Source organism: Colobus angolensis, unplaced genomic scaffold, assembly GCF_000951035.1.
Source record: "Colobus angolensis palliatus isolate OR3802 unplaced genomic scaffold, Cang.pa_1.0 Scaffold7, whole genome shotgun sequence".
Taxonomy (NCBI): Eukaryota; Metazoa; Chordata; class Mammalia; order Primates; family Cercopithecidae; genus Colobus; species Colobus angolensis.
Genome location: NW_012120709.1, coordinates 23,257,030 through 23,277,457, shown reverse-complemented (window position 1 = coordinate 23,277,457; position 20,428 = coordinate 23,257,030). Strand labels below are relative to the sequence as shown.

Below are 20,428 nucleotides of genomic sequence, written 5' to 3'. Positions count from 1 at the left end.
TGGAACTGGACATGGTAAGTGCTACATGCTGGTTAGATATCCAAGGAAAGATACCTAGTAAGTAGCTGGAAGTATGGATCTGGGGCTTAAAGGAGCACTTCAGTAATTCTTTACATAAAGGCAGTACAGCCATGAAAACAGATGATGTTGCCAAAGTAAGTGTGGGGAGAGAGAAGGTCAAGGACAAAAATGTGGAGAGTACTTGCTTAGAAAGGGTAGAGGGGCCATCAAAGGAGTCAGAAGCAGCAGTTACAGAAGTAGAAAGAGGAGAGGAGCAGCGTGGTACACTGAGGTCGCTGGGGGAGGAGAGAGGAGGCAGCCGCAGAACAGACGCATCCTCCCAGGCTAGAGCGTCCTGAAAGCTCTGAGAGTAATTCTCATGTGCATCTAGGTTTGAGAACAGATCACTGTTAATTCAACAGAGAAATGAAAGAAGAGAAGGTTCAGTGGGGTCCAGCCATGCCCTGTTAGGTGGGATTTTTTTCCCTAAGGGTGTGGCCCCCTCCCCTACAGCTCACCTTTTGGAGGGCTGGTCCAGGCTCCTCTCAGCCGTGACCACCGGCTGAGGATTAGCAGTTAGTGTTACACGGTCTCCTCAGCCTTGCCCATTGTCCCTTGCAAGACATTTCTTGGATGGGAGTTTCCAGTGCTGGGAGAAGTTCCGCCCCACTGACTCTCTTCTGCTGTGTCTCCTCAGAGCCTGTCATAGGGAACTGCATGGATAGAAGTTCTCCAGGACAAGCAGTGGAGCTGCCGGATCACAATGGGCTCGGGTACCCAGCACGCCCTTCTGTCCATGAGCACCACAGGCCCCGGGCCCTCCAGAGACACCACACGATCCAGAACAGCGACGATGCTTATGTATGTTGGTCCCTCCTGCTGCACAGAGGTGGATCCTCCCAGTCCCAGCCTTGAAACAGAGCATAGTGATGTGGGGTAGCCACTCTTGGCCGCTTTCCTCAGTTGGCATCCAGGCTTTCTGGAAACTGTGGGGAGCATTTCTTTTCTTTGTCTTTTTTTTTTTTTTTTTTTTTTGAGACGGAGTCTCACTCTGTCGCCCAGGCTGGAGGACAGTGGTGCAATCTCAGCTCACTGCAACTTCTGCCTCCCCAGTTCAAGTGAATCTTGTGCCTCAGCCTCCTGAGTAGCTGGGACTACAGGTGCCTGCCACCACGCCTGGCTAATTTTTGTATTTTTAGTAGGTATGGGGTTTTACCATATTGGCCAGGCTGGTCTCGAACTCCTGGCCTCAAGTGATCCGCCCGCCTTGAGAGCATTTCTTTGAGTCACCCTAACAGACCAAACCTTAATTCAAGTAGAATCTGTGCTCCAAATTTTAAACCAAAGAATCAGAAATAGTTGCCATCTGTTCCCTGTAGTTTCGGTTATTAAACCTCTTCTTAGTCTAAACTCAGGCCCCAGCAAATGAGCCCATAAGCTTCTGGTTATTTTTCAGCAGCTACATTGAGCTTACTCAGATCAGGGCAACTGGTGGGCCTCAGCAGTTTTGTTTTCCTGGGGTGGCACTAGTCTAGTAGCTAGCCACATGTGGCTATTCAAATCTAAACCAATTAAAATTAAAAGCAATTAAAAATTCAGTTCCTCAGTCACACTTTAAGTGCTCAGTAGCCAGTTGTGGCTACTGGTTACCATATTGGACAGGACAGACAGAGAACATTTCCATCACTGCAGAGTGTGACTGGATGGTGCTGTTCCTAAGACAAAGTCCCAGTGGAGATGGGGAGACGTCGGAAACCTGGTTTTAGAAGGCCATGTAGGTGTCAAGGTATCACCACCAGCTGAGATTCGCTGCATCCGCACCACCCTCACCACCCCACAGGGGAAAGCCAGGCAGCTTCCCACACTGCGGCTGTGAAGCGCCCCCTTTGGGTGGTGCTGTAGAGGAAGGAGTCTGGAGTGGGGCCCCAGGCTGTCTTTTGCCTGCTATCCTTCAGAAGGACCAGCTGTCTTTAGGGGTTGCCTGAGAGTGGTGCCTTCTCTGGTGTGCTTATTTCTTCTCTTAACTGTTTTCTGCAGGTACAGCTGGATAACTTGCCAGGAATGAGTCTTGTGGCTGGGAAAGCACTTAGCTCTGCACGGATGTCGGATGCAGTTCTCAGTCAGTCTTCACTCATGGGCAGCCAGCAGTTTCAGGATGGGGAAAGTGAGGGTGAGGAGCCTTATGCATGGGGCACTCCAGAGAAGTTCCTGGAGGGGCCTCCCTCCGTCTTCCATGACTGCTCCCCTCTTCGGTAGGAATAGCTCGTGGAGAGGTAGAGCCACAGCATCCCACACGTTCTGGACACAGCCCCTTTCCCCACTGGTCTTCCCTGAGAGCGGGTGTGTAAAGGAAGTGTGGCTTCTGGCCAGATGGCACAGGGCTCTCCCATTCCTGTCTCTCATCTCTGTGATGATATGCCTTCAATCACTTTTTCCGGTTCTGCTTAGAGGGCATCAGGTCCTAATGGCACATTTTTAGCTCTCCTTGGAGCCAGTCGAGGGAGGGTGTCATAACAAATAATAGGTGTAGGCTTTGGACAGGCCAGGTCTGCCGTCAGTCCCAAGGCTGTCCTTTCCAGGCTCTGCAGGCGAGGCACTTGGCTTTCTGGACCCTGAGATCCTTATCTATAAAGTGGCAAAAACGACAAAGCCTTTATCCTACGTCATGCTCTGAGGGCTGCCTGGCTTAGTGAGTATAAAGTGCTTAGCACAATGTCTGGAACACAGACAGTGCCAGGAATGGGTTCCTGCAGGCAGTAAAATTATTGTCCCTTTCACCCTTTAAGAGGTGGTCCTTTCTGAAGGAGTCCTCTATCTTCTCTCACACTACAGTACTTGATCTTACCTAAGGATGGGAAAGGGTAAAGGAAAAGGGCAAAAACGGAACAGGCAGAGGAGAATACAGGAAGAATCTTGGTCACTCAACACCTTGAGGGCCTGCTGTGAGCTAGAATTCAGGGCTGGGAGTCAGGCTGTGGGATGCTCAGACAGGTTGCCTTCGATTCCTCGTCTGTCTCCCCCTTGCTCTCCTAGCCCCCCAGTTCCCTGCCAACCTCAGTTCTTTTTGGTCTTGCAGAATGTGGGGCAAGCCTGGGAGGTCATGAGCACCCAGACCTGAGTGATGGCAGCCAGCATTTAAATTCCTCTTGCTATCCGTCTACGTGTATTACAGACATTCTGCTCAGCTACAAGCACCCGGAAGTCTCCTTCAGCATGGAGCAGGCAGGCGTGTAACAAGAAACAGAGAGTGAGTGTCACCCTGGCCAGGGCCAAACCAGCCCTGTGGCCCAGATCGGGAGCTTCAGCCCATGTGTTGTGGTGGCCAGTGCAGTCGACAGTGCCACGCCTCCCCTCGAGGCCTCACAGTTTCTTGCTTTTCATTAACTACCCTGCTAGTTTTAGGGCATGAGGTAGGGGTGGAGGTGTGCAGAAGAAATGCTAAAGACAGTCTCTTGGTTCGGTTATGGGGAATAAGACACAAGACCCGCCTCGTGTTACAGGTGCTGTAGCCTTTATAGAGACAGCAGTGAGCTACGGCTCCAGAGGATGGAGATGACCTCTGGCCAGCGTAATAAGGAAAGGAGGAAGTCCTTAAATTCAGTCTAAAAGACAAAACCTGGCAGGAAAACATGTCCAGCCATATTTTTTAAGGCCGTACAGAAGCAAGTGGCAGGATATTCCAGACTAGGGAAATGTGTGATGAGAGGCCCACGGTAGAAAGAACAGGGAAACTGGCTCGTTTGGCTGGAGTAATGCAAAGAGTACACAGCCAGCACCATGGGTTGTATCTGGAAAATCTTTGACAGAAGAGGCCTGATGAAAGGGAAGCCACTTGGCAAATCCACATCAGAGCCTCAGTATGGCAAGCTGCCTGAGCACCCGAGGAAAAGTGAACCCGCTGCCTTTTTTTAAAAGTTTTAAATGGAATATTTGAGTCTCTTTTCAAACTAATTCTTCTGTGTGTCTGCTTTATTCCAGGTTTTGTGTACAGCTTGGGAATGAAAAGGTTGATCGTAAACCCACAGTATCTTGCAGCGTTGCGCCAAATTGCCCTTGTGTTTCTCTCCACCCAAAATATCACAGCTCCTTTCCTCACATTTGGTTCAGCCGTGTGCTGTTCTTTTGGGTTCTGAGAGGGTTTTGCCATGTTTGCTTGTATGACCAAGTCACCAAGGAAATAAACAGGAAGGAAATCCATGTTCTTCATCTTTCGTGAAAGTATATTTGAGTTGGTGGTGTTTTTGTTGTGTTTGGGGGTTTGTGTTGTGTTTTGTTTTTGTTATGTTTTCTTCTGGAGGTCATTTACTTTCTTCTTTTTCTTCCTTTCTTTTTTTCCTCTCGTTCCTTTTTTGAAACGGGAGAGCAAAGCAGTTAGAGTTGGGGCCACTCCCTCCCCAGCCTTCATCAGCAGAGCACCCTCCATCCCCCTGCATTGCTCTTCCGCAAAAGCAAATACTAAAGGATGCCATCCTCTGGAGTCCTAATGGCAGGCAAAGGGAGAGAGGAAGGGTGATGGCTTCTGGCACTTCGAGAACAAAAAGAACAAAAAAGAGAAACCCCCAAGCCTGGAACCCAGAGAGGTCTTTACTGCTGGGATCCACGGAAAACGTGTCTGTCCCAGCCAAGATCATATGGCGAGTTTAGCACGGAGGCTGAGAGTGACCTGGCATAGATGGTTTGCCAGTTAGAATGTCTCAGTCGGAGCCCTTGCTTTTGGTGGATAACTCAGCTCCCTCTTGTAACCTGGAAAGTTGGTTGCCTTTATCATCCTGCTGGTTTTATCCATGGACTGAACACCCGACAGCAGTGCACTATGCTTTCCGTGACATCTTTCATTCTCATTTTATATTGTGCTATAAAAAGGATTGTTTCTCCATATATATATTATATATGTGTATGTAATATATATATGTGTATATAATATATATGTGTATATATATATTATATATATATATATATATATATATGCTCTCCCCTTTCAGCCTCTTTGTCACAGGCAAGAAATGTAGTAGGTTGCCTTGGGCCCTGCCTCTCTCCTAACCCCCTCTTCCCCACTGGGCACCCTCAGCCCCTATATTTTAATTCTTGATCATGTAGAAATTGTTTTTGGTAAATGTTGATATTATTGTTATTATCATTATTAATAAATAAAGAGAAAAGGAATTTTTGTTTAAATGAGAAATGTTTAACCAGATTCTGTTCTATTTGAATTGTGACTTGCACCTTTTGTTCAAAGTATTTCCTTTAGGCATTGTAATTGTGAACAGCTCTTACTCGCGCCAGTGACAGATGCAGTGGTCTCCTTTCCCCAGTTGAAGCAGTGCATATGCAATAGCTATTGTTTGTGTTATCCTTATTTCTCTTCATTGTTAGAAACCAAAGTCTTCTCTGCTGGCTGGGGCTGAGAGAGGGTCTGAGTTATCTCCTTCTGATCTTCAAAACAAGAGAGAGACCTTGAATACTCTGACTCTCCACCCTTGTTTTTTCTGAGAAAGGAGAGCAAGAGGTCCTGAGTCCCCTCCTAGTCTTTCATCCTGAATTTGCACAGAGGAAAGCGGGTGCCCGGCATGGCCATCCTGATGTTGCTGGCGGGATCTCCATGCACCTTGTCCTTCTCCACTGATACTGGCAGCTCGGCTCCTGGACCCAATATCCCTTGAGTGGAATTCTGCAGTGCAAGAGCCCTTCCTGGGAGCTGTCCCATGTTTCCATGGTCCCAGTCTCCCCTCCACTTGGTGGGATCACCAACTACTCACCAGAAGGGGGCTTACCAAGAAAGCCCTAAAAGCTGTTGACTTATCTGTGCTTGTTCCAGCTCTTATGCCCCCAACCTGCCCTACCACCACCACGTGCTCAGCCTGATGTGTTTACATGGTACTGTATGTATGGGAGAGCAGACTGCACCCTCCAGCAACACCAGAAGAAAGCCAGTGAGCCTACTAACCATGCCATCTTGCAAACTACACTTTAAAAAAAAAACTCATTGCTTTGTATTGTAGTAACCAATATGCGCAGTATATGTTGAATGTATATGAACATACTTTCCTATTTCTGTTCTTTGAAAATGTCAGAAGTATTTTTTTCTTTCTCATTTTATGTTGAACTAAAAAGGATTAAAAAAAAATCTGCAGACTCAAGTTGCTAAGACCTTTTGTCCTTCCTTTTGTCCTTTTGTGAGGCACTTACTTACAACTTGGTCACTTAGTTGGACAGTAGGGGGTTGTGTAGATAGAAGCCTGATTGTGTTCTTAGGCTGATAGATTATTTGCCTGTGGTTCGGAGTCTAGTTAGGAGAAGCCTCAGGTAAGTGGGAGCTGGAGCAGTGGAGGCTGGAGAGGTCTCCCAGGCTTAGGGTGGGGCTTTGAGTGATTCATGATCTCATCTCACCCTTATGAAACTCACATTCTCTAGAAGCCTGAACTATGCTTCACACTGTGTCCCTGGGCACCCAGCTCAGACTCTGCCCCATCAGAAGGGAGCATTTGAATTTGCTGGGCCAGGTGGAAAACAGCTTCCTTGAAAGGGCACTTTTGAAGAGTATAGGGAAGGATCCTCAAAGAGCGGACACAGGCTGGACCCTTCATGATGTGACCTCCATTGGCCGAATGAAAGGACAGCCAAATAAGTATTTGGAAAGAAAGGGAGGGGCCGGGCGTGGCTCACGCCTGTAAATCCAGCACTTTTGGAGGCAGAGGCGGGTGGATCTCCTGAGGTCAGGAGTTCGAGACCAGCCTGGCCAATGTGGCGAAATCCCGTCTATACTAGAAATACAAAAATTAGCCGGGTGTAGTGGCGGGCGCCTGTGGTCCCAGCTACTCGGGATGCCGAGGCAGAAGAATGGCTTGAACCCAGGAGGCAGAGGTTGCTGCAGCAAGCCAAGATTGTACCACTACACTCCAGCCTGGGTGACAGCAGGATACTCCATCTCAAAAAATCAAAGGCAGGGCAGGGGTGGGATTTTCCTATAGTTTTCTCCTTTATCCATACCTGAACTTCCAAGGGCAGGATAAGAGTTTCCAGCAAGTTTCCAGGCATGGCTAAGAGACAGGTGGTTGAAGTCTTCTATGAAGAAAGCTTACTGAAGCTGGAAACACTATCTGAGTTCACAGAAGGAAGAATGAGAGGTGGGAATTTAGAAAGCCTTCCAAAGTGGCCATGGTGTCATGCGCCCGTAACCCCAGCTGCTCAGGAGACGGAGGCAGGAGAATCACGTAAGCCCGGGAGTTCGAGTCCAGCCTGGGCAACATAGCAAGACCTCACCTCTATAAAAAATAAACTTAACCAGGCTTAGCGGCACATGCCTGTAGTCCCAGCTGCTCAGGAGGCTGAGGCTGAAGGATCATGTGAGCCCAGGAGTTTGAGGCTGCAGTAAGCCATGATCGCACCACTGCATTCCTGGAAAGAGAGAGACTACAAGGCTGTGGAGGGGCTAGAAAGTTGCTGTAGGGCCATTTAGATTAGAGAAGAAAACAGCCTTCTCAAGAAGGGTCTCCTAAAACTCCTGAGTCTGTGTATGCTGTCATGGAGGACTAGGTGAGTCTCCAGAACCAAACAGTGATAATACCCAGATCCCTTCCAGCAAATTATAGCACCTGTTGTAATAGGTGCCACTCCCTCCTAAAATCAGCCAGGGTGCCTTTGGACCAGAGGTAGGGTGAGCTTTTGGAGGAAGCAGGGCACTGGCTCCTGGATACAGACTGGAGAGCTCAGCTCCAGAAAACAGGAGCCATGCTGACAGAAAACCATGTAGAGCACGATTTTCTTTCTGACATTGTGCCAGCCCCCACCCCACACCAACTGCAAAGATCAAGAATTCAGAGGGCTACTGTGCTTCCCTCCTGCTGATCAAAGATGAGCTCTGTCCTGGCCTTAGTCTTTTCCAAGCAGGAGGGCAGGAGAGAATCTTGCATAGTTGGCTGCAGTGCCCCATCCACGGGTCTAACTTGGGGCTGCAGCAAAATTGCCAAATAGGAAATACTGGGGGTGGGGGTCCTGTCTCCCCTGCTCAGTTGGCACCTCCCCTCCCTAACTCTCATTCTGGCTGACACCACATGTTCCCAGAAGAAATGTTCTGAGCAGGGGCTGGTATGAGACTGCCTCCCCTCCCAGGACCCACTCCTCCCTATGACCAGGCTGGGACCCTCCCTTTAGCGTGCCAGTGCCATTCACTGAGCAAATAGGTGCCAGACGTAGCAGGGGACAGAGTCCTCCTGATACAGACGGACCAGTATGCTGGGACATAAATTGTGAAAGGAGTTGCTAATCTTTCTGTGCAAAATTCACTCCTGCAGTCGCTGCCAACACTTCCACACATGTCAGGGCATCCAGGGCCAGGACTTGGTAACCCTATTCAGGAGCAGTTGCTCTGGAGACTCCCAAGACGAGGGAGAGAAGTGGGTGGAAACAGAGGCCTACTTTGTGGGCCCTGCAGCCACTAAACAGTCCAACCCATGGTCACTGAGCGCCTTGAACAATGCCTGGCTGGACCCTGAGTCTGAGTGTGTCATCAACCCAGTTTGTTGTTGTTCTGAGTTTTTCCATCAGCTCTGTCCAGAAAGACTTCCTTCCTTTCCAAAATATTAGTAAAAGGGCTTTGGACGAGTTTAAGCCAAATACCTTGCAATAAAATGGAGTAGCCACCCTGGTGGATAAGTACATTTAAAAAAGGAAACTGCCTGCTTGGTAAGATGCTGTTCAACAGCACCCCGTATCCTGGAATGTCCTTGCAGTCCCCGAACCAGGAAACTGAGAAGTCCCTGATCAGACTGCAAAGGCTGCAGGCTCCGCAAGGGTGCAAAGCCACCCTCGACAAACTAGAAGCCAGGCCTCCCGATTCCCACTCCTGCTAGTGCTACATAGTTAACAGCTGAAGGATGCAGGGCAGCTCTGAGCTGCAGTTTTCCCACAGGCAAAAATCACAAGGGTAAAATCTGGCCTCCAGCCTTATAGGGACATTCTAAGTTGTGAAAGTGCTTTGGCCACTAAAGAACTGTGCAAATGTTAAATACTAGGTTTAGCCATAACAATCCTTTTAGTAACAAACCAAAGAGAAGGGTGAAACACTGGCAAGTATCTTGGAGTCCAACCACGAAGCTTTTGAGGTTCTCCCATGTGCTGACTGGGACAATCTCTACCCCCTAAAAGAAAAGATGCCCTCTTGGCCCGAGACCCCTGTGAGCTGTCCCAGCAGCGGACCAGCCACCTTCCCACTTTCTAAAGCTACAGACAGCTGGGATGGCCAAGTAGGCAGTCCAGGCTGACGGCTCACCAAGGCCACCTTCCTGTCTACACAGTCCCACAGACATCTGGGGCCACTTCAGTCCTGGAAAAGACCCATATCTCAGCAACTGCAAGTTAAGGTCAAGCAGAGAAATGTGGGATTGCTGCCTTCATGCCTGCTGCAGAAGCTGAGGTCTCAGGTCTGATAAAGCAAGTGTAGTGGGAATAAGGGAATACAATACCAGAAACTGGGATTCTAGAAAACAGAATAGTTACTGTTTACTAAGTGCGAGGTACCTTTCTAACACTTTTGCATGTATGTTGAAATTTCATGCTTAAAACGATACAAATTTGTTATCTTAGGGAGGACAGAAGTCCAAAATGGGTCACACTGGGCTAAAATCATGGTGCCAGCAGAGCTGTGCTCCTTCTGGAGGCTACAGGGAAAAATCCTTTGCCTTCTCCAGCTTCTAGGGAAGGGCTGCCCATGTCCCTGAGCTCATGGCCCCCTTCCAGCAGTCACGTGAGTCTGACCTCCGCTGCCATCCTCACATCTCCTTCTCTGACTCTGAGGCCACTGCCCCCCTCTTGTATAACTAAGGACCCCTGTGATGACAGTGGGCCCACCTGGAGAATCCAGGCCAACCACCCCATCTCCAGGTCCTTAATCAGACTGGCAAAATCTTTTTTTGCCATGGAAGGTAGCAAAGCCACAGGTTCCAGGGATGAGTATGTGGACATCTTTGGGGAACATTATTCTGCTTGCCACACAGTAACCCCTGCTGTAACTCCGGGCGATGGCATGTTCTATCATTATCTTCAATCAGAAACTGATGTGTGGGGAGGTGACGCATCATAACTCATCCAGGCTCACACAGCTAATAAGTGGCAGAGCTGGGATTCAAATCTAAGGTTTTCTGGCTCCAGAATCTTCTCTGAAGTGAAAGGCATGAGGCCGACCACTCCCTGATCTGGTAAACAGAGACGTCAGGCTGGTTTGTAGTGTTAGGGAGTTTCCTGGGGTGATGGTACAGGGTACATTTCTGCCCTGCATCCTAAGTCCAGAGACTGGGTTCTAGGTCCAGCCTTGCTTGTAACTCCCTGAGAGATGAGAGCCTTTGGGCAAAGTCCCTCCGTGCTCTTCAGTCTGTTCATCTGTGAGATGGTGGCGTGGGAAGAGGCTGGAGTGATCTCACAGTTCTTCTCAGCCTGCATCACGGGCTCTAGGACTCAGGTCCTGTCAGTAACCTACTAAGGGAGGTCTGGGCCTTCCAGGAGAAACCTGACAAGATGGTGCTGCAAACACGAACGGACACACTGCACTTTACATTCACAGGCTTTCTCAGGGGCCTCCAAAAACCCTGACCATTCTTGCCCCATTTTGCAGATAAAAAACCGAGGCTCAGAGAGATTACACAACTTGCCCACAATCTTCCTCCAGCAAGATGGAGGCCAAGTGAAATGAGAAAGTAGGTCTCCTGCCACTTCCTTACCTGAGGGTCTTCTCCCCACACCAGGGCTTCCCAAGGGCTGAGATCCAGTCTCACCTGTGCGTGATCAAATGTAAGTGTGAACAATGCAAAGGGAGACGTCTTCAATCTAAGGGCCTTCAATTCTGTAATGTAATTCTGAGATTATGCCCTTTTCTTGTTAAAGTCTTTCCTTTTTGAAGTGATGGTCTTTACAATATCTTTACATGACAGAATTAAAAGTTGGCAGCTCCGAATTGGTCTCAAGACTGTTTTGAAATGCAAGAGGTCTCCGAAACCTCAGTCTGGGAGCCACGGAGCACTCTCCCCTCTCCCCAGGTTTACCAGTTTGGGAGGCTTGGAGAGAGGCCTGGAGGACCTGCTGGGGACTAAAGCAGCGCACTGGTGGGAGGACAGGACGGGGGAAGGGGAACGGGAGTGAAGTAGTCTCCCTGGAATGCACGATGGTGGGGGAGGAGGTCTCCTGGGTGGAGGAGTCCCAGCGTCCCTCCCCCCTGCCCCCTCCTCCTCTGCCAACACAATGGACAATGGCAACCGCCCACACACTCCCATGGAGGGGAAGGGATGAGTGCAGGGAACCCCGACCCCACCCCAGGGACCTGCAAGCCTGCAGACACTCCCCTCCCGCCCCCACCGAACCCTTGACCCCTGCCCTGCAGCCCCCGCAACTTGCTGTTTGCCCACTCTATTTGCCCAGCCCCAAGGACAGAGCTGATCCTTGAACTCTTAAGTTCCACATTGCCAGGACCAGTGAGCGGCAACAGGGCCAGGGCTGGGCTTATCTGCCTCCCAGCCCAGCCCCTGGCTGGAGACATAAATAGGCCCTGCAAGAGCTGGCTGCTTAGAGACTGCGAGAAGGAGGTGAGTCCTGCTCCCTGCTCCGGGTGACTCTGGCTCCCCAGCTCGAGGTTCAGGCTCTGCTCCAGGCCGGGCCTCTGGGTACCTGAGGTCTTCTCCCGCTCTGTGCCCCTTCTCCTCACCTTGCTGCAATGAGGGGGGAGCACGGGGCTTCTGCATGCTAGAGGCCCCCCCACTCAGCCAGGCCCTTCTTCTCCTCCAGGTCCCCCACGGCCCTCCAGGATGAAAGCTACGGTGCTGACCTTGGCCGTGCTCTTCCTGACGGGTAGGTGTCCCCCAGCCTAGGGAGCCAACCATCGGGGGGCTTTCTCCCCAAACCCCTGTGGCCCACCCTCCTGGGCAAAGGCAGCCCCCTCTCCCCTACCTCCAAGCTTGGCCTTTCGGCTCAGATCTCAGCCCACAGCTGGCCTGATCTGGGTCTCCCCTCCCACCCTCAGGGAGCCAGGCTCGGCATTTCTGGCAGCAAGATGAGCCCCCACAGACGCCCTGGGATCGAGTGAAGGACCTGGTCACTGTGTACGTGGAAGCACTCAAAGACAGCGGCAAAGAATATGTGTCCCAGTTTGAAGGCTCCGCCTTGGGAAAACAGCTCAAGTAAGGACCCAGCCTGGGGTTGAGGGCAGGGGCAGGGGGCAGAGGCCTGTGGGAAGATGTTGAAGCCAGACTGGCCGAGTCCTCACCTACTATCTGATGAGCTGGGTCCCACAGATGTTCTGGATGGAGAAACTGGAATGGGATCCCCATTCAGGGTCACAGCCCATGCCCCCTTGCAAAGGACAGACCAGGGCTGCCCGATCCGTGATCACAGTGCTACATTGTGCCTGCAAGTGTAGCACACCCCTTTTCCTTCTCCACCACCTCCTCTGCTCCTGCCCAGCAAGAGTGTGGGCTGTCTTCGGAGAGGGGAGTGTGCTGCAGGCATAGAAGCGAGGTCCTTCAAGGGCCCACTTTGGAGACCAACATAACTGGGCACCAGTCCCAGCTGTCTCCTTCTTAGCTCCTCTCTGTGCCTCGGTCCAGCTGCACAAAGGGGCATGGCCTGGCGGGGCAGGGGTGTTGGTTGAGCCTGTACTGGAAACGCTAGGCCACTGGGCCTCCTCGGACAGGTGTTGCCCAGGGCTCACCCCGGTAGGCTGGGGCACTGGGAGGCCAGCCCTCATCCCTTCTGTCTCACCCTCCAGCCTAAAGCTCCTGGACAACTGGGACAGCGTGACCTCCACCGTCAGCAAGCTGAGCGAACAGCTCGGCCCAGTGACCCAGGAGTTCTGGGATAACCTGGAAAAGGAGACAGAGGGCCTGAGGCAGGAGATGAGCAAGGATCTGGAGGAGGTGAAGGCCAAGGTGCAGCCCTACCTGGACGAGTTCCAGAAGAAGTGGCAGGAGGAGATGGAGCTCTACCGCCAGAAGGTGGAGCCGCTGCGCGCGGAGCTCCACGAAGGCACGCGCCAGAAGCTGCACGAGCTGCACGAGAAACTGCGCCCGCTGGGCGAGGAGCTGCGCGACCGCGCGCGCGCCCACGTGGACGCGCTGCGTACGCATCTGGCCCCCTACAGCGACGAGCTGCGCCAGCGCCTGGCCGAGCGCCTTGAGGCGCTCAAGGAGAACGGCGGCGCCCGCCTGGCCGAGTACCACGCCAAGGCCAGCGAGCATCTGAGCACGCTCAGCGAGAAGGCCAAGCCCGCGCTCGAGGACCTCCGCCAGGGCCTGCTGCCTGTGCTGGAGAGCTTCAAGGTCAGCTTCCTGAGCGCTCTCGAGGAGTACACTAAGAAGCTCAGCACCCAGTGAGGCGCCCGCCGCCGCCCCCCTTCCCGGTGCTCAGAATAAACGTTTCCGAAGTGGGAAGCCGCTTCTTTCTTTTGGGAGAATAGAGGGGGGTGCGGGGACATCGGGGGAGCCCGGGTGGGGCCTTTGGCCCTGGAGCAGGGACTTCCAGCTGGAGTTCAACAACTCCATGCCCAGACTGGGCGTCTTAGGGCCAAGATCGACGTTGGAGGACCTGCTGGACGCCTGGCTGCTTACGATTGAGGGAGTAGAGTCTGCCTTACCAAGGCTCAAGTAGAAAGGAAGTCACAGCGGACCAGGCAAAGCCACAGACAATCCAAGGCCAGCTGCCCTGAAAGGGACTCAGACAAGGCCTGCAGCCCTGTCTGGGGCAGGACAGGAAACAGGGTTGCTTTAGCTGGGAGCTGTGGGTTCCCCGTCCCCAGAGGTGCTCCGTACAGAGCCTTCTCCAGCCCAGTCGCTGTCAGCGGGGCGGGGCGGGACGGAGCGGGGCGGCCTCAGGGAGTCACTGGGATTGGGGTTTGGCCCCCGGGTGCAAGTGAGGTGCTGGGAGTTTGAGCGCCTCCTCCTTTATTAATTCAAAAACCTCTCAAACAAACACTTTTCTTCTCACAAGGCCAGGATCCCCCTCCCACTACTCCCATCCCACCCAGAAACAGCCGCCGCTTCCTCAGGCACGGCAGTGGAAACCAGCCCTCCACTGGCTGCGGCTCCATGCCGTGCCACCCCCTCTTTCCGCTAGCCCTGGCAGAAGCTGGCCTGGGTCAGAAAAATCACCACCACCTCTTGCAGGTACATTTTTATTTCCGAGATGCTCTCATATCTGTGATCTCACTGCATCCTTCCTTCCTCCCATCCTGGCTAGATTGCCATCAGAGGCACAGCATGCATGAGGACGCTGAAGCCTGGAGATGTGATGTGAACAGCAGGATGGGCTAGACAGCGCTTTTTAGACCCTGCACCCCTGGCCATCCATGATTATTAAAAAGAGTGTGCGGGTCAGGCACGGTGGCTCAAGCGTGTAATCCCAGCACTTTGGGAGACTGAGGCGGGCATATCACTTGAGGCCTGGAGTTTGAGACCAGCCTGGCCAATATAGTGAAACCCTGTCTCTACTAAAAATACAAAAAATCAGCTGGGCATGGTGGCTTGCACCCGTAATCCCAGCTCCTAGGGAGGCTGAGGCAGGAGAATTGCTTGAACCCGGGAGGCAGAGGTCACAGCTGAAATCATGCCACCACACTCCAGCCTGGGCAACAGAGCAAGACTCCAGCTAAAAAAAAAAAAAAAAAAAAAAGTGTGTGGCCTGGCACTCAAGTTCCAAGTTCACATGGGTGTGCAGGCATGCCTGTGTATTGTCACATGACCTCCCTGGTCACAGTCCCTCCTTGCACTCATGTCTGAATGTTCCCACGTGCATGCACATGGCTTCACAGATCCGGGCAGTGCACTTGTAGAGCCTTCCCTGCCCTCTCTCTGCAGGGCCTTTTGCCCCCTCATGCAGGCCCCTGGATAATCTGCCCATATCCATGTCCCCATCTCCAGTGTATCTTAACTACCCCCTGGGTAAAGGAGTGGGCTTTTTAGTTCCTAACCTTCCAGAGCTACAACAGCAGTCATCCAGCCAGGTCTGGGTGGGAACATTTTCCAGATACGGCTGCTGAGATCTTGGCCCAGAGAGAAGCCCTGGGGAATTTCCAGAAGAAAGCAGTCTCCCGGTGGGGCTGGATACACCGATGCCACTGAGATCTGTAAAGGAGTCCCTAACACCTGACACAGGAGCGACAAAACTGTTTTCTGCACCAACTGAGCAGAATACACGCAGCTGACCTGGGCTCAAGGTCTGGCCCTGCCACGTGCTGGCTGTGTGATGCTGGCCAAGTGCCTTTGCCTCTCTGGGCCACAGTTTTTTCATCTGAAGAGTGGAGCCCCACTCAAGCCATCTGCAGCTCTCGGGCTCCCTGACCTAACATCTTTCGGGTGGTGGGGATGCAAAGGAAGCAGCCTCTGTTGGGGAGATCTTGTGCTCCTTTTTGGATCCCAGGACACCGCCCCCCACACTCCAGTCCAGGTCCCAGGGGCCCAGTCAGCTCAACTGTAATGATGACAACATTGATCAGGCATCTTTACACGCAGGTGCTGTGCCAAACGGTTCGAACGCTCTCTCATTTCAATCTCATGGCAGACCTACGGTGGAGGGGATATGGTTGTATCCACTTTACATGTAAGAAACTGAGGCTGATACCAAGGGGTGGAGCTAAGACTAGCGCCTTGTTGCATCTTACTCCAACCTCTAGCCCATCCGGCCTCCTCCCCTCACCTGTGCCTAAGAGAGCCAGGTGACCTAGATAGGGGAGGTCAGCTCCACCGTTTTAAGTGAACACACACAGTCTCAACTCTGATGATGACTTAAGTACCAGGCATAGTGGCTGGCATACGGCACACACTCAGGTCATGTTGTGCAGCACCGAACAGTTTATCAAAGTATCAGCAAGCTTATCGTCCGGTTTGACCTTCCGCACAAACCTGTCAAGGAATGCAGGGTACGGAGGGTGATTCCTACCTTAGAGATGGAGAAACTGAGGCCCAGAGACTGCCCAGCTACCAGAAGGTGGATACAGCACTGGTCCCCAGGGCTGCCTGACCTGTAGTCCGTCCAGTGCCCACCCACAGAACAGCCTCGGCCCTTTCCCATACCCAGACACAGATGGCACACTTGTGACGGCCCACTCATAGCAGCTTCTTGTCCAGCTTTATTGGGAGGACAGCATGCCTGGAGGGGGGCCAGGCATGAGGTGTGGTAGGAGGGCACTGAGAATACTGTCCCTTTTAAGCAACCTACAGGGGCAGCCCTGGAGGCTGCAGGACCCAAGGAGCTGGCAGGATGGACGGGCAGGTGGACTTGGGGTGTTGAGGTCTCAGGCAGCCTCAGCCACAGTTGGTCTGGCCTCAGGGTTCAAATCCCAGAACCCAGAGAACTTGTCCTTAACGGTGCTCCAGTAGTCCTTCAGGGAACTGAAGCCATCGGTCACCCAGCCTCTAAATCAGTAAGGGGAAGCAACAGAGCAGGGCATGAGAACTCCTCTGGAGGCAACTATGGGACCCACACCCACGTCCCCACTGGCTCTCCCTGCCACCCTCTCAACTTCACTGGACAACAGCCCTGAGACCTCAGGCAGGAATCCCCCATAGCCGCCGCCCTGGGAGAAGAGATGCCCTTGCAGGAACCCCAGCACAAGTCGAACCCTGCCGTCTCCAGGTCACCTCAGATGTTTTTGCCCCTGGGCCTGAGGCACAGAGTGACAGGGTGGGAGATGTGAAAGGTCAAGGCTGTCATTGTTTTCTGTGCAAACAGTATCCCCTGGAGTTGTACATCCTGGTTCTGAGCAGGGTAGGACAGAGGGAGGCAACCTCTCACTTGGAAAGTCATTGGAGGACTGATTAGTTGTGTGATCTGGGACAGGTCACCTAATCGCTCTGAGCCTCAATTTTCTCATCTACAAAGTGGGAAAATAACACCTACCCCAAAGCCGGTTCTGAGGATTAAGAATGTTTATAAACAACCTCTGCTATGCCAGCCAGTGCCCGTCAGGGTAAGGTGGGGAAGGGAGTAGGGAGAGGAGAGGACCGATGGGCAGGGGCAGGATGGGAGAGGAAGGATACGCTTCTGCCCACACTGGCCCCAGGTTTTGGAACAAAGCAGAAGCGCTCTCATACCCAGGCTAGAATTGGGCCAGGTGGGGCCTCCCAAGGCAAACCCCTAGCCCAGGGGTCCCCAGCCCCCAAGTCACAGATGGGTACTGGTCCATGGCCTGTTAGGAGCCGGGCTGCACAGCACAAAGTGAGTGATGGGTGACAGAGGAATACCACCTGAGCCCCGCCTTCTGTCAGATTAGGCGGCATTAGATTCTTACAGGAGTGTGAAACCTATTGTGAACTGCGCATGCCAGGGATCGGGGTGGAGGGCTTCTTATGAGAATCCAATGCCTGATGATCTGAGGTGGAGCAGTTCCACCCCCAAGCCATCCCCGCTGACCCATGGAAAAACTGTCTACCACAAAACTGGTCCCTGGTGCCAAAAAGGTTGAGGACCACTGCTCTAGCCAGACCTTCAGAAAAGGAAAATGGGGTCAGGCGCAGTGGCTCATGCCTATAATCCCAGCAATTTGGGAGGCCGAGGTAGGCAGATCACCTGAGGTCAGGAGTTCAAGACCAGCCTGTCCAACATGGTGAAACCCCGTCTCTGAGAAAAATACAAAAATTAGCTGGGTGTGGTGGCGCGCCTGTAATCCCAGCTACTTGGGAGGCTGAGGCAGGAGAATGGGGTAAACCTGGGAGGCAGAGGTTGCAGTGAGCTGAGATTGCCGAGATCGCACCACTGCACGCCAGCCTGGGTGACAGAGGGAGATTCCATCTCAAATAAAAAAGAAAAGAAAAGAAAAAGAAAGAAAGAAAAGGAAAGGCAAATGGAAATGAGGGCTAAAATGGCCCACCCTAGAACTGCTCTGGGGAGAAAGGAGGGACCCGGGAGGAATGCAGGCTCAACTCTGTCATCTCTCCCACAGCAGCCTGACAAAGGCCCTGTGAGGAAAGAGGAGGCCAAAGAGGCACAGGACCAGGGGAGGCTGGAGCACCTCCATTCCATTGTTGGGATCTCACGAGGGCAGGGGCGGATGGGAATGGAGGGAGCTGGCAGGGGTGCTGGGGAGGGAGGCCAGCGGGTGTACCTGGCCTGCTGGGCCATCTGGGACTCCTGGACGCTGGTCAGTGCATCCTTGGCGGTCTTGGTGGCGTGCTGCATGTAGCCCTGCATGAAGCTGAGAAGGGAGGTGTCCTCGGCCTCTGAAGCTCCTGAGGAAAGAGCAGGGCTGAGTGGGGTGGATCGGCCTCTGGGCGAGCCCTGGGCTCCTGCTTGACCACCCATTAGGACTGGGATCCCCAAGCCACCTCCATCCTGCCCCCAGCCCAGTCCCACCAAGTGCTTACCGGCAGAAGCCAGGAGTGACAGGAGGGCAGCAACAAGGAGTACCCGGGGCTGCATGGCACCTCTGTTCCTGCAAGGAATTGTCCTGTGAGGGGCATCCCAGGCCCCCATGCCTCTGGACCCCTCCCTGGACAGGTGGCATGGCCCCTAAGGTGGAACCTGAGCTGGGTCTGTCAGAGGAAGTAGGGGCCTGCTTCCTGCTAATACGGGCTCTCAGAAGGGGGACTGGTGAGGGGCCCAAAGGAAGGTAGGTGGGATGGAGCAGAAAACCCACCAGACTGGACATCAAGGCACTTGCGATCTGGACTGGTCTCTGTCCAGTGCAGCCAACATGCTGTGTGACTTTGGGGGCTTTCTGGCCCTCTCCAGGCCTCAGTTTCCCTGTCTGCGTAGAACTGGGCTGTCTAAGGCTTCCTCCAGCCCTAAGCCTGCAGAATGATGGGGAAGCCTGCACTTGGAACCACTTGCAGCCCCACCCCCTATGTAGCTTTGGGCAAGTGACACCCCTCCCGGGCCTCCATTTTCTTCAGGTTATGATGAGGGGTGGGGGGCACCCGACCAGCTCCGAGGCTTCCTTAGCTCTAGCAAGTGTTTCTCCAGGCTTGTTGGCTGGGCTGGGCAGGGAGCTCCTCTTGCCCCTCTTCATCCTCCACCCCTCCTCTTTCCCCTCCCCAGAGGGCATTACCTGGAGCAGCTGCCTCTAGGGATGAACAGAGCAGACAGGCGGGAGGGTTCTGACCTGTTTTATATTGTCTCCAGGGCAGCGGGCACTGAGGACCCAGGGCGCTGGGCAAAGGTCACCTGCTGATCAGTGGAGACCAGGGCCTGAGGCAGGGCGGCCAGATGCAGCAAGCTGGCCGGAGAGTTGGGAAATCCCTAGGAGACTGTGTCCACGCTGCTGTCGCGCCAGCCCTGCAGCCCAGATGAGCTCAGGAACTAGGGGTGGGCCTGGGGTACCCCCATTCCTTCCTAGCTGACTGGCTCCCCAGGGAGAGACTGGTGAGAGGGGAACGGCTTGGACATAGGCCGGGGTCCTCGGGCCCATCTCGGCCCTTCACACTGGAATTTTGGGCCCCTGCCTCCACCAGCCCCAAGCCCTGAACACAGCCTGGAGTAGAGGGGTGAGGAACTTCTTCAGATTTAAGAACAAGCGGGTGGGTTGTGCTGGGGGGTGTCTGGAGTAAAGGCACGGAAGACTAGGCAGCAGTGGCTCCGGCAAGGCCTGGTGACAGGGCTGAGCCCTCACAGCTCCTCCCAGCACCTCCATCTGTGGGTTTCAATCTGGGCAGGTGAGCGCTGCTCACCCAGCAGCCCCCCACCCGCCCCCACCCCTGTGTGCCCCACCACTGCCTCCTCCTGAGTGCAGGGCAGGGGTCGGTGGAGAAGGGCCAAGGCCACTCAGAGCCCAAGGCCTTTGTCCCTCCCTCCACCAGGTTCCCTATTTTGCCCTCTGGACCCACTGATAACATCCCCTGGGGGAGGAGCTGGTCTCATGGCTCGGGCCCTCCCCAGCCTCCACCAGGATTGATTCTCTCGTTCACCCTCCTGGGTTCCTCAGTGGGGTTGGGGGAAGAGCAGCCCTCACTGCGCCCTGGCTGTGGGAGCAACTGGGAGGAAGAAGGTCTGGTGAGGGGAGGGCACGGAGGAGTTCTGCGGGGCGTCAGTGGTCCAGGAGGGGCGGCTGTCCCTTCTCGGGGCTGAGATGTCCCCTGGGCCCACAGTGAAGCCGCAGCAGGGATGGCAGGATGAGGGGGCCTGTCTTCAGATGCTGAGACCTTGGAGCCAGGACATCTTAGGCTTAAATGATGCCTTTGGCACTTAATATGACTCAGGCCACAAAGACAATATCTCAGAGCCTCAATTTTCTGAGGATAAAATGGGGCTAGAATACTGATTTCCCAGAGTGGTGCTGAAAAGGAAATGAGATAGAGAAGTACAAAGCAGCAGGACCACGGAGGGACTCACACCTCCCTCTCCCTCCCAACACTATGCCCTTCCCAGACAGCAGAGTCTGCAGGCAGCAGGAGCCTCTAACATAAAAAATAGAGCCCTGGCAGCAAGTCGTCCTCTCAGAAGTAACTAACACCACAGTATG

At 53.4% G+C, this 20,428-nt stretch overlaps 3 protein-coding genes across 6 annotated transcripts in view; 2 read left to right on the top strand and 1 right to left on the bottom strand.

Annotated features, from left to right (window-relative positions):
- The window catches only part of SIK3 (SIK family kinase 3), a 54,879-nt gene extending 48,742 nt beyond the window's left edge, over nucleotides 1–6,137 (top strand). Inside the window, exons 17-20 of the mRNA XM_011926824.1 lie at nucleotides 698–861; nucleotides 2,038–2,170; nucleotides 3,077–3,253; nucleotides 3,979–6,137. Of these exons, the coding sequence (XP_011782214.1) occupies nucleotides 698–861; nucleotides 2,038–2,170; nucleotides 3,077–3,234 (455 nt within the window). The 3' untranslated portion in view covers nucleotides 3,235–3,253; nucleotides 3,979–6,137. The remainder of the gene's footprint in view (nucleotides 1–697; nucleotides 862–2,037; nucleotides 2,171–3,076; nucleotides 3,254–3,978) is intronic.
- Nucleotides 6,138–11,225: 5,088 nt separating this feature from the next.
- APOA1 (apolipoprotein A-I) lies at nucleotides 11,226–13,409 on the top strand. Of its 3 annotated transcripts, none has more exons than XM_011926825.1 (4): nucleotides 11,226–11,570; nucleotides 11,770–11,832; nucleotides 12,005–12,161; nucleotides 12,749–13,409. In XM_011926825.1, exons 2-4 carry the CDS (start codon nucleotides 11,790–11,792, stop codon nucleotides 13,350–13,352), a joined length of 804 nt encoding a protein of 267 aa, XP_011782215.1. In that variant the 5' UTR covers nucleotides 11,226–11,570; nucleotides 11,770–11,789; the 3' UTR covers nucleotides 13,353–13,409. The 3 variants fall into 3 exon arrangements, with proteins under 3 accessions (XP_011782215.1, XP_011782217.1, XP_011782218.1); XM_011926827.1 differs by having other exon boundaries at nucleotides 11,566–11,617; XM_011926828.1 differs by lacking the exon at nucleotides 11,226–11,570 and adding an exon at nucleotides 11,597–11,648.
- A 2,670-nt stretch (nucleotides 13,410–16,079) lies between these two features.
- Nucleotides 16,080–19,061, bottom strand: APOC3 (apolipoprotein C-III). Of its 2 annotated transcripts, none has more exons than XM_011926823.1 (4): nucleotides 19,019–19,061; nucleotides 18,336–18,403; nucleotides 18,077–18,200; nucleotides 16,080–16,388 (listed from the first exon to the last, which is right to left on the bottom strand). In XM_011926823.1, exons 2-4 carry the CDS (start codon nucleotides 18,388–18,390, stop codon nucleotides 16,268–16,270), a joined length of 300 nt encoding a protein of 99 aa, XP_011782213.1. In that variant the 5' UTR covers nucleotides 18,391–18,403; nucleotides 19,019–19,061; the 3' UTR covers nucleotides 16,080–16,267. The 2 variants fall into 2 exon arrangements, with proteins under 2 accessions (XP_011782213.1, XP_011782212.1); XM_011926822.1 differs by having other exon boundaries at nucleotides 18,336–18,480; nucleotides 19,019–19,025.
- Nucleotides 19,062–20,428: the final 1,367 nt, after the last annotated feature.

Bases quoted from the DNA above. Each gene is read 5' to 3' on its own strand.
- APOA1 (XM_011926825.1), top strand. From the start codon at position 11,790: ATGAAAGCTACGGTGCTGACCTTGGCCGTGCTCTTCCTGACGG. The intron at 11,833-12,004 runs GTAGGTGTCCCC...TCCCACCCTCAG, and splicing joins GGCCGTGCTCTTCCTGACGG to GGAGCCAGGCTCGGCATTTC. The intron at 12,162-12,748 runs GTAAGGACCCAG...CTCACCCTCCAG, and splicing joins GCCTTGGGAAAACAGCTCAA to CCTAAAGCTCCTGGACAACT.
- APOC3 (XM_011926822.1), bottom strand. From the start codon at position 18,444: ATGGGGGCCTGGGATGCCCCTCACAGGACAATTCCTTGCAGGAACAGA. The intron at 18,201-18,335 runs GTAAGCACTTGG...CTCTTTCCTCAG, and splicing joins GTCACTCCTGGCTTCTGCCG to GAGCTTCAGAGGCCGAGGAC. The intron at 16,389-18,076 runs GTACACCCGCTG...TTACTGATTTAG, and splicing joins CAGATGGCCCAGCAGGCCAG to AGGCTGGGTGACCGATGGCT.